Source organism: Halyomorpha halys, unplaced genomic scaffold, assembly GCF_000696795.3.
Source record: "Halyomorpha halys isolate HHAL.00 unplaced genomic scaffold, Hhal_1.1 Scaffold453.1, whole genome shotgun sequence".
NCBI classification, from domain to species: domain Eukaryota; kingdom Metazoa; phylum Arthropoda; class Insecta; order Hemiptera; family Pentatomidae; genus Halyomorpha; species Halyomorpha halys.
The window spans coordinates 232,314-250,344 of record NW_027107553.1 but is presented as its reverse complement, the minus strand read 5'-3'; the positions used below and the strand labels follow the sequence as shown (position 1 = coordinate 250,344).

At 31.6% G+C, this 18,031-nt stretch overlaps 1 protein-coding gene across 2 annotated transcripts in view; it reads left to right on the top strand.

Moving 5' to 3' along the window:
* Positions 1-18,031, top strand: part of LOC106682964 (uncharacterized) — a 390,357-nt gene that overhangs the window by 308,620 nt on the left and 63,706 nt on the right. For both annotated transcript variants that reach the window (XM_067045923.1, XM_067045921.1), the window contains one exon: positions 9,602-9,688. In XM_067045923.1, coding sequence (XP_066902024.1) covers positions 9,602-9,688 — 87 coding nt within the window. The remainder of the gene's footprint in view (positions 1-9,601; positions 9,689-18,031) is intronic.

Below are 18,031 nucleotides of genomic sequence, written 5' to 3'. Positions count from 1 at the left end.
ATTGCTATTCAATATAATATTTAAAAATTTAACTAAATTTCTTTTAGAAGAGTTTAATTTTAATTCAAAGATTATTCCTAAGGTGAACGAATTTACTGTTATTTTAATTACTGCAGTCTATGTAGGAGTATTGATGCCTAGATAAATTAAAAAACTTCCATAATTTTTAAAGCAAAGTATAATTTCCTAATTTTTTATACGTCATTTGCTATGTTATTTTTTTTTTTATCAGCTGTAAATTTCGGCCAAAATATTATACAATTGAATGTAAGTAATGATATTAAAATATGGTTAATGATATTGTTTGAAGACCTTGATTCGATTTTGGATGTGTTGGGTACGTCATGGTACGTAGTACTTTGACTTTTAAGTTTTATTATATGAATTGTTCATCATAGCGTTTCTAGGACACATTGAACCTCGCTTTTTAAATGAATTTCATTCTGATTTATGATGAAACTCCGTTGACAATTTAGCATATATCGCGGGTGTCTGCTAGCGAAAGAAGAAACCGCCCACAAAGTGTTGCCCGTGTCAGACACAAGCGGGGACCGACATCGCTGACAGGTTATGTCAAAACTGTTCACTCTATGCAAATCCACCAGCGTCCGCTATTCGGCTATAAACATAGGGTCTTTATTCATGCCCATGTCTCTGTGGTGGGAGGTTCGAAGGAAACAATTATATGTGTGTCGATTATGTCCGAAATCAACTGCATTGACACAGTGCTAATTCTAATTTTAAAAAGTCTTACACTAAGATAGAAAAAACAAGAACAAAAAAATTAATTTTTCGTAACATCAGGAACAGTTGCTATATTTTATTCTGTAACTATAACTTTGACTATAACATTTTGAAAATGTTCAGGTCATTCATAAAGAAAATAATAATTTTAGAAGAGAGATATTAGAATCGATTTACATCTCAGAAAATATAAATTATACTGTCAATTTCAAATGAGATTCTAAGGGACCAAACCACCATTATTCTGAAATTTTGAGCAAAATAAATATGTAATTATTATATACAAAAAAGTTGATAAATAAATAAATGTTCAAATCCTTAAATTGTACAAATGTATATATGGAACAAATATACACTAATAAAAGTATGAATAGATGAATAAATATGTTAAAAAATAAAATAAAAAAGGGGGTATATGTATGTTTAAAAAAAATACACATAAAGTAAGAATAAATTAATTGTGGATTTTAAATATTTAAAAAATGTTAGTGCTATAAGCAAAATAATTAATAATGAATGTCAATTAAATTATATTGAAAATGTAAATTAATGATAAAAAAAAGTTATTGTTATATGATAAGGTGATAACAGAATCCTAACCTGTTGAAGGTAGGTTCTGTTTTTAAGTTGTAAATGTATGTGAAGTAAGGAATCTAAGATATAAATTTTTTTAGAAAAAGTTATGTAAGCAAGAAATTATTTAAAACAAAAATTGTATGTAGTTATTATGATATTATTTTAATGATTAGTTTATTTTGTTAAGTTGTGACAAGGGCAATTAGCCTGCAATTTTAAGATTTAAAAAAGAAATGACATCAATATTGAAGGTAGGGCCAAAGAAATCGAATATAAAAAGTTGAAGGAAATAATGTAATTGTTACATAAAAATAAAAAAACTTTTTGTAGGTGGTATCCTTGAGAATGGCCTGAGGGCCGAAACGTTGGAGAAATTTTAAAGAATAAAGGTTGAGAGGAAAAAAGGATCAAAATTGTTTTAAATTAAGAATTCTGTAACTAAGTATGGCAGAGTCATAAATGTTGACTCTTTAAACCGCATATAATTTTTTTTAAGGTGATGAAAGTTTGGGATGAAATGTCTCATTTTTTTCTCCTTTTATATTCTTGGACTATCATAATTATATCATATAATTATTTTTTAATATTATATCTAATTATATATTTCCATTAGCTAGTTTACGAGAAATCATCAAGTAGAATAAAATGTATCTAATCTCGTTGTTATATCATCTTTGTGGTTTGTATAATGTTTTACTAACACCCGGATTCACTTGTATTTCGGAAAAGAGAGAGGAACCCAATTTTCATGGGTTGGGGAAATCTCAAGAGGTTTTCCCGACCCCAGAAGGCCTCGTATAATCTACAATATTTTCTCTGTCTTGCCCAGAAAACGGCCTCGTTCCATGGATATTCCGGGATATCCTAATATACACAGACCGGGTTTCTTAAAAAGAAAATGTAGTATTTGATGATGTTTAGATGTAGGAAGGTAAACGTTATCCTGGAAATTAATTGAATATACCTATGTTATTTTAACTTAACTACAGTTTTCCTGTATAATTAAGTTGTTAAAGTACCTTTCAGGAATTTATCGAATCTACTCTCTGTATAAAAAGTAGATAAGTATATTTAATTTTTTAAAAAAAAGAATTATGATCAAAAATTTCTCTATTTTATTGAAACCGAAAAATTTAAATAAATAAGTGTTCTTTTATCTGAGAACCTCTCATATTTCTAAACCATTGATCCTTTGTGCTTGAAACGGATATGTATATAAATCTTAAGCAATCCTTTTGTTATATCAATAACAAAAATATATTTAAACAAATCCTGGGATTTACCTCCCCTTTCCACGAAAAAATCTAATTCCCATTTTTTAGTGACATTATATTTATGTTAATTGCGAAATGTAAATTAAAAAAAAAATAATAAAGTGAAGAAACTAGTCCCATTTTTCTCTCCCAAACTCTCAGCTTAAAACGTTTTTCTTCAGGTTATATCAAACATTACGAAACCTTTAATTAGATATAAAATTTGACTCCATCTGTTTATATTTTTTTATTTATAAGGTAAAAATTATTAATTAAATATTTTAAATAAAAATATGGTGCAATTTTTTTTTTGTGTACTTCAAATACTTAGTGATTTAAATGTAAGGGAATACGGCAGGTAAAATTAACAAATTTGGAATATAAAAAATTTCTAATTTTTAGGAATAAAATTTATTGTAAAAATTACATTTTGAATGTTTTACTTAAAAAAAAAATTGAAAGATATATGTTAGATGGAATTTTATTTTTAATCGGAGTTTATTAGTATTTTTTAAAATTAAATGCATTTATTTAAACATAAAATAGATCAAAAAACAATTAACAAATATTTTTAATAACACTTTTTTAGTATACGCGTACGTAACAAAGTTAAATTTTCATTTTATTTATATCATTTCAAGCTTGTTTAGTTTCATTATGAAAATGCATTGAAATTACATATTATTTGAAATTTCATCTATCTTTTATGTATCCTCTTCCTTAAATATTCCCGTTACGAATTTCAGATAGTCGTCAGTTATATAAGTCTGTTCACGTTCTTCTGTCATATAACATATCATTCAAGTCGGCAAGTATTGGTGGAATGTGAGCACGTTGCCTCATCTATTCACTTAAGAAACACTCTAAGTGTAATCTATTAGAGGAACAGAGTGTGGTGGTGCTTCTTATATAAGCCCAGAAAATGTTTCATTTAGTATCCAAGGAATAGGACCAACCCAAAGTAGTGGTTTTTGTCTGAGCGATAACTTTTTTTTGACAACATTGTGAATAAATAAATGTATTTCTGAGGAATTTAGTTTTAAAAAAATCATTATAAAAACCCTTGTATTACTTTGGAATATGTTTAGTATAACTATTATCTGATGCTTTAATTTATACATTATATTAGTATTGTTGGTTGAAGGCTCCTCTATTTTTCCTAGAATTCCTGGGTTTTTTTTTTCATAAAATTCTATACATTTTGGAATAAATAAAACGAAATCTAAATCGCGTTTCAAAAACAACTTCTTTATAACACAACCGCATAAAATAATACAGTTTTAAAGGAGAATTGTAAAAAAAACTAAATACAATAGCATAATTTAAAAAAGTATTCTTTAAATCGTGAGGTGGAATCATCTGATAAAAATAAATTTATCAATCAATTTATCGGCCATAAACATACACAACTAGCGAGATTGGTTCTACCGACCTACAATTTTTTTTATTTATTTAATTAAAAATTAATGCTAGTCCTTAATCTTGTAAAGTACCGTATTTTAACTTTAGAATAATATTTCCCACAGCTTATATATTTTTACCTAATATTTGACGATGTTCGGTAAAAAATCTTGTTGCTTAATACATATAAAACAAATAAAATAAAAAGGAAGTAAAGAATTACAGCTTATTGCGGAAGTTACATATATTTTATAGTAGAAATGGTAGTCATAAATGTTTTACTAGTAGTTATTCAATTTCAGGCGCTTTTTAAATATTGCTCGATTAAACTTAAAGTATCCTCGTAAAACTATCTTAAAGTTTTCTCTTCCCTTTAAAAAAAAAATATATATTTCAAAAGTGATATAGGACCGTAGCTCCCTGGGCGTCTTAGTGGGGCGTGTCCGGCTGAGACGAAAGGCTTTTTTTGTGTTATGATCTCTTGTGACATGTCCTACATCGACCAACCTTCTCGCTAAAATTGTCTGTTTGACAAGTCAGATAAGTAAGGTTACTACGGATCATAGTATTATTATTATATTTTCATCAAGGCCGTACGAATTAATTGTTAATTTTATTCTAATAAACTATTTGAGTACCACCCATTTTTTTCCCGTTTCTGTATCTGGATTTATATAAATTCTTCGACAACTAAATAGAATTCCTTAAAGCAAAGTCAGCTGGAATTTAAGTAAAAATTTGGTAGAAATAAAAATTTGGATGGAGCTTCTTCGTCGCTTTCTGAAGGGCATTATGTAATATTTTTATTGTGAAACGTACTTGTTTATTTTCCCTCCTACCCTGTCTTTTGTGCAATACGAGGTTTGCAGGAATGAGATATTACACATGACTGATAATTTATTTTTTGATTATAAAATGTTATTTACATTATAGTTGTAGAGAATTGGAGGTTCCTTAAGCCTCGGGATCTGGAAAGGAAGTTGTCTGGTCCCTGAAACGTTGATTCAAGACAAGAGAATATGGTTTCTGAAAGACTTAGTCTCTTTTGCTTAATGTTTTCCAACATAAAATTAAAAGTAAGCCTATTTAAATCCGACGAAAAAGAGGAATTAAGGAGATGCAGAGAGGCGACTGTATCGGGCGGTGGAGATCTGGCTATGATTGGTGGATGCTGGAGGGCCGCCAACTCCTGACCTGGCCAGTTGGGAGGCGACCAACACCTAGCCGATTTATACCCTTTTAATGGCCTCAGTCTACTCCAAAAGTTGAAACTCCGCGAGGTCCGCTTGATAAAAGCATCCGCTGGTTGTTATCATCCGTCGCCAGGTCCTAAATGAGCAACTTATTCCCAGGAAGCAACTCCGCCCTAACTTGCTTAAAAATCGTTTGGAGAGTAATCACGCGACAAAATTAAAAAGTTTTACTGCAGTTCATAAATATAAAAAATTATCGCTTGGTAGCGGTCATAATTTAATTGCTTTTTCAATTAATTTTTAATATATTTTTACAACACAAATTCCAATCCTAAATGGTTTCTTTCTTAGAAGATATTCAGCCCTGTATATTACAGTAAGTTTGGTGTCCATTGTGTATGAAGCATACCTTCACCTTAATGCCAGGAACACTTCACTTTTGGTTGGCTGGTTGGGTTTGAGTGGACTGTATAATTGAAAATGAAACATGATTGAATGAAAAATAAAATTTTATTGTTTAAGTTACAAGTGGTGCAGGGGGTGGGCGAAATAAAACATTTAGGATTAGATGGTCAGTAAATTTTGAATGGCCGGGCTATGGAATTGTAGATAACGAGGTGGTTGATGATGATTACCCTGTGGTGGTGAATGTTAATTATTGCCATGTGGACTTACTTCATTCTTCTTTCTTCCCTCAGCATTTCTATGTCTCTCTCCCCTCTGCTGCTGGGAACTACTCCAGTAAATCTACTCACTCATGGTAGATATTACTGATGAGTAAACAAAAAGAAAAGATGGACGATTCTGCCAGAAGACAAGAAGGCTATCTCTCATTAGTCTGGGTTGCTTCTCACCACAGAGAGCGCTGGAGGAGGTTAGTTTTGTAATTCAGCCTTTCGGTTGCCGTAGGTTACCCGGAACGCATTGGGTTACAAATAGTCTGGGAATACCTGATTTTATCTCAGCGATTGGAATAATAATATAACAAATTATTTATTTATTCTGTGAAACGTCCATTTAGAATTTCATTACAGGAGCATTAAATAGTCATTAGATTCAATGCATGTTAAAAAATCGCTAGAGCTGTTTTTTTTATAAATCGGAAAAAATATAAAAAATAATTTCAATAAACTGGCACTTCCTCTGGTTAGTCCATTTTATTCGAAATGTCACTGTAATAACTAAAACATAACCCCGAGTTAAATATGTAATTTGTTCCCATGTATTTTCGTCGGAAACTGAAATTCGAAATTTTACACGACTCAATACTTCGTCTTACTTTATATTTCATGTATAGATTAGCGAAGATGAAAGTAGTAATAATAAATCATAAAAAAGTAACTATTAAGAATTTCAACAAAAAAATACTACTTACATCAATAAATTAAGTAAATATAATAATTTCAGAAGGAAATAATAGAACTTTAGTAAAAATCGGAGTTAATGCTGTGTTTTTTATAAATTTTGATTTGTAAATTAGAAAAATTAATTTCAATTGAAAGTGATTGTATTGGTAGAATTTAAAGTTGGAAACATGTTAATGAATGATTCATATGTTATTTTGAGTTTTGTTCGCTTCCAATATTTTCTATGATGGTATGCTGTTTTCGAAATTATGGGTGTTATTACATACAATTGATTATGCCAGAAATAGTGAGGTAAAGACTCAGCAATATAAAAAAAAATCACTCAAATAGTCAGAAGTTAGGATAAATTAGCCTCTAAAAATAGATCTGTGCCTTACCGTCCCCTTGTATATATCCCACTAACAGGACACGACCTCATCCAATGTTCTAGTGGGAACAAAGACTGGTCGGCTGCTCTTAGGAAACAATGTGTCCGCATTAAGTAGACTTCTCTTTGTCCCCAGGAAACCCATTTATTGCTTTTTTTTTTTTTTTTTTTTGTCAGAGTCAGGTCTTTCTCGGTACTTTCCAGCCACTTTTCTCGATAGGCTTCAATGGAACGTGGTATCGTTTGATTGGAAACAGTTGAAAAGGGAGGCTGTGGAAACGAAAAAAGGAGAAAAAAGCAAGCAATCAGGGTAATGCTCTTTTTTATTGGCAACTGGTTCCTAATATTTTCTTGTTCCTGTGGATGATTGCTAAATGGTCTCTCTTCCGATCCCCTTACTTACAATTAACCGAATTACCTCCTTCAGTGGCATTCTACGAATGGTTTATTCCTCAAATAAAACCACCATCCTGATTAGTTTTATTTAATGTTTGATATACAATTGTTGCTGTAGTATACTATAACTTTGTATACTATATGCATAAAATAATTACTTAATTAAAGTGATGAGACACTTTCCATTTGTAACATCCTAATGTCTGTAAGGTTTGGGATATCTCGTTGTGGCCAGAATTAATTAGGTTATTAGATAAGGATTAGTGAGACAGTTATTCACTTTTCAATATGAAATGTAATCTAGGATTTTAATTTAAATGGACTTTGAAATTGCTATCAAAAAGAAATTGGTCATTTAGCGTTTCTGATTCAAATAAGATATTCACTTATCATTATCTAGCACACGTCGTGCAAAATTTCAAATTCGAGTCTATTCCAAATAACCAAGACTCACAAATTCGTTTGTGTGTGGCCAATCTACCTCGAAAACGATAAGTCCTATCAAACTGAAACAACTCATTTAAGGCACATATAAAGCGGATATATCGCTGATATACCATATCGCGGAGTGACTAGCGATGATTTCATTGCCCTCATTATGCACAGAATTAAATTGAAATGGCATCAAATCAAACTGTTACTGGCAATAAATCAGAAGTGATGTTTCCCATTGGATATCTCATCCATTAGAAATGTGTGCAGAGAGTTGATTTTGACGCGCCTTCGAATAGGTCATACGCACCTGACCCACGGTTACTTTATGATCCGCGATTCTTCACCTGTATGCCAGATTTGCGGAACGCGACTTACTGTAAAACACATTTTAACCGAATACCAAGCATACGACTCCATCCAATCTTTTTATGAATTATCAGCAGATCTCCATTCACTTTTGTAGGGTAACAAACATACTGTAAATACACTTTTCGAATTTCTGAATCATATAAAATTTACCATAAAATTTTACCACAAGATCAAATTTTTCAATAGTTATATATTTCAATTCCGAAATTAAGGCAATAAGGGCTAATAAAAATTTCGGATATGAGGAAAATAATGACCTAAAAGTGGGTGATGCTTTAAAATAATTTTATAAGAACATACATATGCTTAGGGTTTCCTATAATTTCAACTGGCCGGAAATACCATTTTATAAAATCGATTTATCCCTTTTTTCGATTTTCTCAAAAAAACGGCTCTAATTATTTTGATTAAACTTGGTACATCGATGAAAAATCAAGTGGTCTTTAATATAAGCTAGCTCATATCCTATTTTTATTTATTTATTGAAATTTAAAACCATTTAACAAACACAATAAATAAATCTGATATGTTTCATAACACTTGATAATCTTGGGAAGAAACCATCCAATGGTGGTAAGTAAATCATTTAAATTAGAAGATCCCGTGGCCATCTTTTATTCAGTCACCTTGGGTTATCAGGAATTCTTAAGGATGAGACATTAAGAATTAATGGGTTTGGGTGGGTAAGGCTTCAGGAATGAAAGAAGGTGCATCTATTTTGGGCCAAATCTGCAGTATTCCAATTTAAATAATTTAACTGTGCTCAATTGCTGAACTTTGAAAAACAATTCCTCTAAAGTATCTTTAATTTTGTTTATTTGACAATCTTAACCATTTTCCATTGTTAACAATAATAAAAAATGTATCAATATGAAATATAAACGAATTTGATAGTTAACTAAACGAGAAAAATTGGACAAATAGAACAGCAGTATGACTGAAAAAACGGAGACAGCCGAGCGTATCCCATCTCTCCTTTGTTGTTTGTTTAATTATTGCAAGCAACAGGTACAAAGTTAATATTTATTATTTGCACATCGAGAAATCTTGAAATACGAATTTTTACATAAAAATTTATTGTTTGAAATTTTCGTATTCCATGGTGATATTGAAAGTTGTTTGGTGCGCGCATTGCACCAGATTTTTAGTCACCCCTTCATAGCTTGCCAGGCATCGCTGTATCTTTTGTCTGTTAATATGATCCTCAATTCGTGAAATCGCTCTTGTGTAGTGCACTAGTTTCAAGCTTTTTACTTTATACGTTACCTCTCCGTTCCTATGGATCGTTGGAACAAAGTCTAAAGTCTTCCTCAATAAACTACCTCTTTAAGTAAAACGTTTCGAATCGAAATGGTAGTTCCTGAAATTAGTGCTCTCAAGAACACAATCTATTCAGCTTTATGAATGCATGTATAATATTATATTTATTATTATTTAATTGTTTATACATTAATTATTCTTAATTTAATTAATTATAATTATTATATATTTTTTTTACAGAGTTTACCACAGACTACTCCCCCTGGTGTATCCAACGGATCCGACTTACCACCTCCTCAACCGGACTCGAACCCGTCGCAGGATAATGTGAGTTTCTTCTTCTTTATTTTGTTTTAATAGCTTTAAATACTCATCCTCCTTTGTTCGAGGATCTAAAAAGAAAATACTCCATCCCTCGGCGATAATAATTCAATAATCCCACGACTGTATAGAAATTGTTAAGTGAAATTGAAATCCCTACAAAGGCGTTGTGAAATGTTGAAATCCAATAACACCCCCTCTCTTCCAATAGGCCAATATCTAGACGGTGCGATTTGAATATATTTACCTGTTGAAATTTCCATTTTCATACCCCTACTCGCTTCGCTGATTTTCTTAGTTTTGTCTTCTTATATAGGCCGGGAACAGTCATTTTAAAAATTAATTACTTATAAAGGAAACCCTCTTTTGTATAAATTGCATTGGCGATTGATGCTCAATCAGTTACAATTTAATTTCAAAAATGTCCCGAAAGTGCGTATATTTACTTAAGATGGAATTAATAAAAAAAACCCGGTAGAAAAAAAGTCAGTTATTTCACCCTATTTTTTTATTATTTTAATGAAAACTATGTATGATCATTAGTCAAAGTCGATGAGTCTGCCAAGTATAGTTAGAGGTAGTTAAATATGGCTGCTGTTTCTAAACGTTAAAAAAAAAAAAATATTACTTTTGGAAACATCTTTAAAACTATCTACGACATTAGAAATCCTAATAGAACATCATTTAAAATTGAGTAAATGTACTAAATTATGTGTCCTATTAGTCCTTACGTTCCAAAATTCCTTTTTTTTTTCTGTACGCCGATGACCCTGCGGCCTCTTCCGCCATAAGGCGGAAGGGATTCTGGCAGCCCCATAAGGCGTCGCACACTTGGACCACTTGGTCTCATCGTCATTGAAATATTTTCTAACGTCATTGAGGCTTGGGCAGTCATGTTGGTGGTCGGATGTCATGTCTGACTGGAAGCAAAACGAGCACCGAGGATCTCTTACTGCAAGTGTGAAAATGTGCACCCAAGTAATCGTGACCAGTTATAGCTCTAAAAGCAGCAACCGATACGTGGCGGGGAAGGTCAGGTGGTATGCGGTCACTTGAGCTAATGAGGGCAGCTTACTACTTTCCTTTTGCAGACTCCAGATAGAGTTGTTGCAGCTCATTTCTCAAAGACGCATTGATACAACTTTTAGCCGCAGCAAAGTAGGTGCGTGAGGCACCGGAATCTGGGATCCTCCTTTAGCTAAGGCGTCGGCCCGTTCGTTTTCCCAGATTCCAAAGTGTGAAGGTATCCATTGCAACAACAGTTATAGAATTATAATTAAAATAGAATTATAATTTGTCGGCCTGTTATTGCATTGGCTGACTATGACAGCCTGTGAGTCGCTGAGAATAACGACCTTGCAATTATTAGCATCTCCAGAGCCAGACGAATAGCGAGGTTTATAGTTCCTGAGATACAGTTTATAATATAAAAGTAATGTTTCAAAAAATAAAAATAAATGTACTACAAAATCAGTAGTAGATGAATTATTTTAGGAATCTATAAATATATATTAGGAAATCTGTATCTAAGCAACCATTAGACGTATAGCGGTCTATAAGCACTCAGAATAAAGTTAATTTAATGTACCATTAAGTAGTTAATGACGTTTATATTCGTATGAGTAGTAGTTTTCATAATATATGCCATAATACATCAACAAAATGTTGATTTCTAATTGTTTGGACAAAAATTTTGATTTGTGATAAATATATCTTAGGAAGCATTAGACGTTTTAGACGTCTACCAGCGCTCAAATTGAGGTTACTTTTATGTACCATAAAGCATTTTATAAAGTTTATCCTCGTAGAAGTTCTAATTTTCATGATATTTTCTATAATTAATTGATTTATAGTTTTTCAAACAAAATTTAATTTGCAAATATCATAAAAAATACTACCTTTACGAAGATAAGCGTTATGAACTACTGCATAGTAAGTTCAATGATTCTTGAGATATAGTTTGCCCAAAATAAATTCACTAACTACTGATATTTCAGTATATTTTTTATGAAATGTTGCTTTTAAAAAAAGGGAACTATTGGATGTAAACAGTTCTCTTAGGCTTCATATTCTAGCAAACCTATTCTTCTTTGAATAATGTTTTATTATGTTTTTAATGTTGTAATTTTAAATATATGGTGATCCGAACGAATTTTTTTTTAAACATTTTGCATCAGTAACTGGTGTATTTTCATTCATATAATGAAAACATGGGGTGAAATAACTAACTCTTTGACTATTCAATTATTATTAATAATAAAATAGGGTAATATTATAATTGTATATAATTGTTCAGGATAACGAATTACAGTCCAATCTAAGTTTATAATTAAAACGGGGGAAAAAATATAAGATGTGAAAATCCTAAAAGTCCATGTGAATCATTGTTAGTGTAATTTTTAGATTTTATTTTATCGCCGCTCTGTATGCAACCTCAGAGAAATATAAAGATATAGAGATCTATATCGGGCCTGACACAGTTGGGATGCCCGATAAAGTTTAAAAGGTGAATTTTATTACTTCGCATGTGTGCTCCCATTGCTCTTGTATTTATATGGCCGTGTAATAAAATGTGTTTATGGTTTTGGTTTTCCGCTGTATAGAGGTAAAATAAATCGGATTTGGGATTGAATCGTTTTATTTTTCAGAAGAGTTATTATTTTAAAAAAAAGAAAATAAATTAATTTATATTTATAAGAACACATGGCGGTGTTTTATTTCTTGTAATTAATTTATCATTTAAGAAGAAAATCATAACACTTCTTCTTTTTTTTTTTTCTATAAACGTGAGAATATTTTGTGGTTTTTTATTTTATGAAAAATGTATAAATAAATAAAATGATTTTAAATTTAAGCGGAATAAGGAACTAGAATTACACAATAGGAACCAACCGAAGAGTTGAGACTCATATAAGCCTCTTACAACGTCCACCTGGCTAGGACTCAACTCAATAAATCTGTAATTCTAAGCCGTGCTTTAATACTAAGTTTACAGCTGGCCTAGTTGTGAGAAAAGGGGCGAAGTGGCTCTAAGTAACCGTGTGCAGGGGGGCTACTTTTATTTTGGCCACCTAAGTAAGTGGCAAGTTTGCTTTAGCTCGGCACAGTTGGCCAACAATCTCCAGCAGATGTTTGCCGTCTTAGTCGTCTGCTTAATTCCTCTGCATGCTCGGCGAGAATAATGGATTTCGTCCAAAACACTACGTCCGTACTAGTCTGTGTATCGTAGCAAAGTTATCCATGGCTGAAGATATTTATAATTTAATCTAAAATTTGGTTGTTTGTTATATTATGTATGCATTTTCCTGAGTTGTTTCTTGGTAACATCAATATTTTAAGGAAAATAAACCTTTTATGTGTTGCTACTCCTGCTATTTCTTTCTTCCTTGCTGAACGGGTTTCAACGTCAACTTTTTCATCTCCCAAAATTCCGCAGTAGGTTGGAAACCAAACTAGGACTACAGGCACCCCTTTATTTTTTCTTTATGGAACGCTTATGTCCTGCATACTTAATATAATATCACAAGTGCTGATCGATGTCCTTCTTGTCCTATCCTCATTTCCCCATGATTGTAGGATCCTTCATATTATCTTACAGTTACTAAAAGCGAGCTAAGCAGTACTTATAAAATTTACTTATATCGAGCAACATTGTAAAATTAGATTAAAATAGAAATTGGTAGCTTCTCTTACACTAGGTTTAAAACATTTACTTACAATGGGTATTGGCTAATGTAAGACGACGTTACAATCTCTCGTGATCATAGTGCATAACGAGTTAGTGTGACTTAGTCCTCTCCGTTACCAGAATTGAGTAAATTTAGATATATGAACTAGATATTTGTGGGTAAGATATAACTTAATAAATGTTTTGAATATCACTGAATCCTCCGCTGGAATAGTTTCTTGGGGCTGAATTCAACATTTTGAAAAATATAAAGTAGATTTTAGATTTTCAAATGTTCATGCTTATGTTAAATGTTCTCAAATTTAGAAATCGTTTGTAGGACTATCTTCAGATAGTCCGGGTGGTGGTCAATAATGATATTAAAATAGTAAAAGCTTTTCTTCTTTTCACAATAATTAATGTTCCTTTTTTAGTGTTTTTTCTGTTGTTTATTAATTTTAAAAAATGTATGTATAAAAACATTCAATTTAATCGAATCACCAATTATCTTGGCAAAGAAACAACTGTTACTCTAACAGGTATCGACATCTTAAAATTCATTTCCAATTTTATATATTGATTTATGAAGTAAATTTGTGATGTAGATCTAAGCATACACTATATAAATTTATATTTATTTATTCCAAAATAAATTCCTATATCCTAGAACAATCCAGTACCCAGATAACCTGAATAGTATTTCACTTATAAGAGCCGATAACAGAGTTTGAGACCATTCCAGTGGTAGCCTAGTGGCTGGAGTGCAGTGGAACCCGCTGGCACTCAACCAACTGAACAGCGACATTAGTACCTTACGTCTGCCCTAACAGCACCTCCTCACATTGGCTTATCTAGCCAGCCCCATTCCCTCTTTGTCCATACTCTCGCTAACTCCAGTTCCAGATAGTCTGCCCTTTAGTATGTTAAAGGGCTTTTATCTCCTTTTTATGGGAGCTAGTCTAGCCATTGTTGTCTTTATTTATTTCGATTGTTCTGTCATTAAAGTCAGATCTAATCTTAGGCATATCCTTATCTTTAATGAAAAGTATTGAAAACAAAAATAAAACCGTTAGCACTAGAGTTGATAAAGTTTTAGTGAGTATATAGGCTGAATTGATGCATTAGCCTTCTTCCTCATATATCCTTTTTTCACCAGATAGAAAAAAGACTGACAAAGTAGGATTTCAAAAGTGAACAATAAAATATAATTATCAGAAAATAATAAAGAGTATCTTACAAAACTTAACAACCAAAAACAATCAATCAGCTAGCGAGAGGTTTCCTATGCATTTGCCACTGAAAGTGTTATATCACTTTAAAATAATTTTTTTTTTTCTTTAAAAACTTTATTTAATTGATAGACATTACAATCTGCCACACTATTGTGGGGAATAGGTAATAGTGATGAATGATCAAATTCATACTAAAATAAAATAAAATAAGAATAAAAAACAAAAGTACAAAAAAATAAGTAAAATCTCTCTTAAAATATATACAAACAACAGAAGGATAAAAAAAATAAACATATTTCAAACTATGTGTATAAAAAAATAAATAAATATAATAATAATAAAAATAATTTAATCTCTAGTCACATTTACTCTTTTATATACAATATTTACATGTAAAATAATAAGATAGAAAATTAATAATGAACAAAAATGTGTTTTAAATAAATATAAAGGCATAAAAATGTGCATAATCTTTACTCAGGCTAGCTGATTCGGCTGTAATCCTACATTCTCTTCACAAGCTGTACCTATATTCCAATATATATTGTTCTTATTTTACTTAGTTAAAAAAATATATATGTGAAAAAGATGGTTGAGAGAGGGGTTGAGGGGGGGGGGCGGACAGCAAATAAACAAAAAACTGCTTATTCGTGCCGATGTTTCGACCTAAATTTCAGGTCTTCATTAGAGAGTTCAGGCAGAGGTTCTGAATATATATAAATCTTCGTCTTTGTTGAAGGATACTCGCCTCTTGTGAATCAAGAAATCTTTTTTTATGAATATTTTAACGTTAAAAAAAAAAAAAATCATGCTTTATTCTATATACAACGTATAGTTTATGTTTTGTACTGATCATTGTACTCTATATTCTGTATATTCAGGATTATATTTTTAGAAGTAATAGTTGTCCTCAAGAGCAACAAAGTTGTTCGTATAGACTATACTTCAATTCTCAAATAGAATAAGAGAAAATCTATTTTGACCCTTACGTTATTCGCCGAATCTCACTAAAAGAAAGCTATTTCTCAAAAACTACTCTAAAATCAGTAGGTAATGAAGATCCAATTGTGTTATCTTTTAGTAAATAAAATTATCGTTAATAAATGTGATTTCACTTAACGAATGGATTCAAATAAACGCATGTATAGCTGTAGTGTAGCAGAGCTCTTTGTAATCTCACAGCAGCCCTCTTACGGGCTGGATAAGTGCGCTAAAGTCGCAAACACTCTAAACATGAGTGGAAAATTTGGCCATTGCCAGATCTCCAATTCGCTTCATCTCAAGATAATTTTTTACCTGTAATCAAGTCCTGAAAAATTGATTTTTCTAGTCTTTATGGTATATAACGATTGGTTTTTTGCGTATTATATTTATAAATTGATAACGATAATTGTGGATCGTGCAATATAACAGTATTGTGGATGTGAGCCTAAGGATACTAGAGACTATTCTAATTAGGAGCGGTCCAGGCTGGCCCTTGGCTTGCTCCTAATGGCATTAACATGGTAAGGAGCCTCTTGGTCATTAGTGCTTGTGCTTCTATTCGCTCTCCGAGGTATGGTTTTTGAACAATTAAACATTATTTAATTGTTATCTCTTCCTTTAATAACAACAATAACTGGAAGACAAACAATGAATCGTTTTCATTGTATTGTGCAAGTCCAATTAATTTTTGTACGTCTCTATTATCTTAATCATTCAATCTTGTCAACATGAATTCATGTTATTCATTATTCATAATAACTGCAATATTCTATGCGTTGCGTATTTAGGGTAAAATAAATGTTTATCATATTATTAAATTGGATCTTATGAAGTACATGGTAGAAAGATAGTCCGGGTGGCGGTCTATAAAGGTACAAAAATAGTAGAAGAAAACCTTCTATTGCTAACCAACGTTTCGCCCCATTTTGCAGGGCTTCGTCAGAACTGTCCGAATGAAACAGAACTCAGTTGTCATCTTTGTTTCAATCTCACAGCCCTGACTTAAAGCAAATATTAGTTAATAATTAGATATTTTACTGTTTTATTTATTTTTTTAAGAAATGTCTAGTGCGTCCATTCACACGGCTTTCCTTGCAACTTAAGGTGTATATTCCAGTTCATGTATTCTTTATTGTTTAGTTTGGTAAGAAATATAACAAAAGCGCGTCTGGAATGTTCGGGATATTGTATGGTTTCAAAAACTACGGGTTATATGTATACACAAAAGTCAAACAATATTATTTAAAATAATAGTATAAAGTCTAATAGGCTGCTAATTTCTAATATTGATACGTAGAAAATTTAATTACCTTTCACGCGATTACGTATAATTTTATCACTAGATATTTTATGAGTTAGTTGCAGATAAAATTTACTTTTTATCAAAATGGTTTTCCAATTTTTTTTTTTTTTTTTGGGCGGAACAATATTAAAAACTAATCTATATTAGAAGAAAATGATACCGAGGAATACTCTCTTAAAACTATCATGGGAATATTACCAATAGATAAATTCTTTAAGTCACTAGACAGCAAATTTATGATATAGTTTTGGATCCTAAAAAATAAAAAATTAACCTAAGATTAAAAATTTAATAAGAAAATAACATTTAATTATCGGCAGACGTGCCCTAGCACAATCTATTCGATCAAATATTTTATTACTAATGTTATAAATTTTTTATCCAATGATCACCTTTAAATTTGACGTAGGAACATTTGAGGACCTACGTTTGCCATTGTGCTTGCTGGTCCAGCCACACTACTGCCCGTCCATTACAGATTCCGGTACACATTGGAAACATAGTACTCGGCCAGATTGGGGATTCTAGATTAATCTAATAAAACTTCTCAAAAAGGCTGGGCTAACACCTTTCCTTGGCCAAACCTTTGCGGTTTCACAGCTTTTTCCAGACGTTAATTGGGTCGGAAAATTTTAATAGCGCCGGTAAATTGTTTTTATCGATTGCGGCACTAGGCGGCAGCAGCTCCTTAGCACAGACCCCAACAAAAGTCTAATTAGGGAACAAAGAAAGAATTAAACTCTTGGTTAAAGTTAGATTGAAATTCGGGCCGGATTGTCGGCCCATTGTCCTTGCCGGTTTGTTTTTCTGATGGCTTGTTATTTTCAAATCTTTTTTTGTCCCAGTTAGTCCAAGATAGTTTTTCCGAGCGACAATTTTACAGTTTGTATCGTACAGCTTTTTTTTTTCAGATTATATTCTAATATCAAATGTAATCAAAGCTCTTAAAATCTAAGTTAGAATGATATATATATATATATATAACTTATGCGTTGTCGGAGGAATAATATTAAAAAAAAGTAGGAAATTGGGCAGAGTAACGGTACTCAATACTACTGGAGTAACACTGTTTTATTTGCTCTCTTAATGCTCTTTATATACATTCTGGCTGTTTATTTACATGGGTAGGGAGTATTAAGGCGGACAATACGCCTTGCCGTATT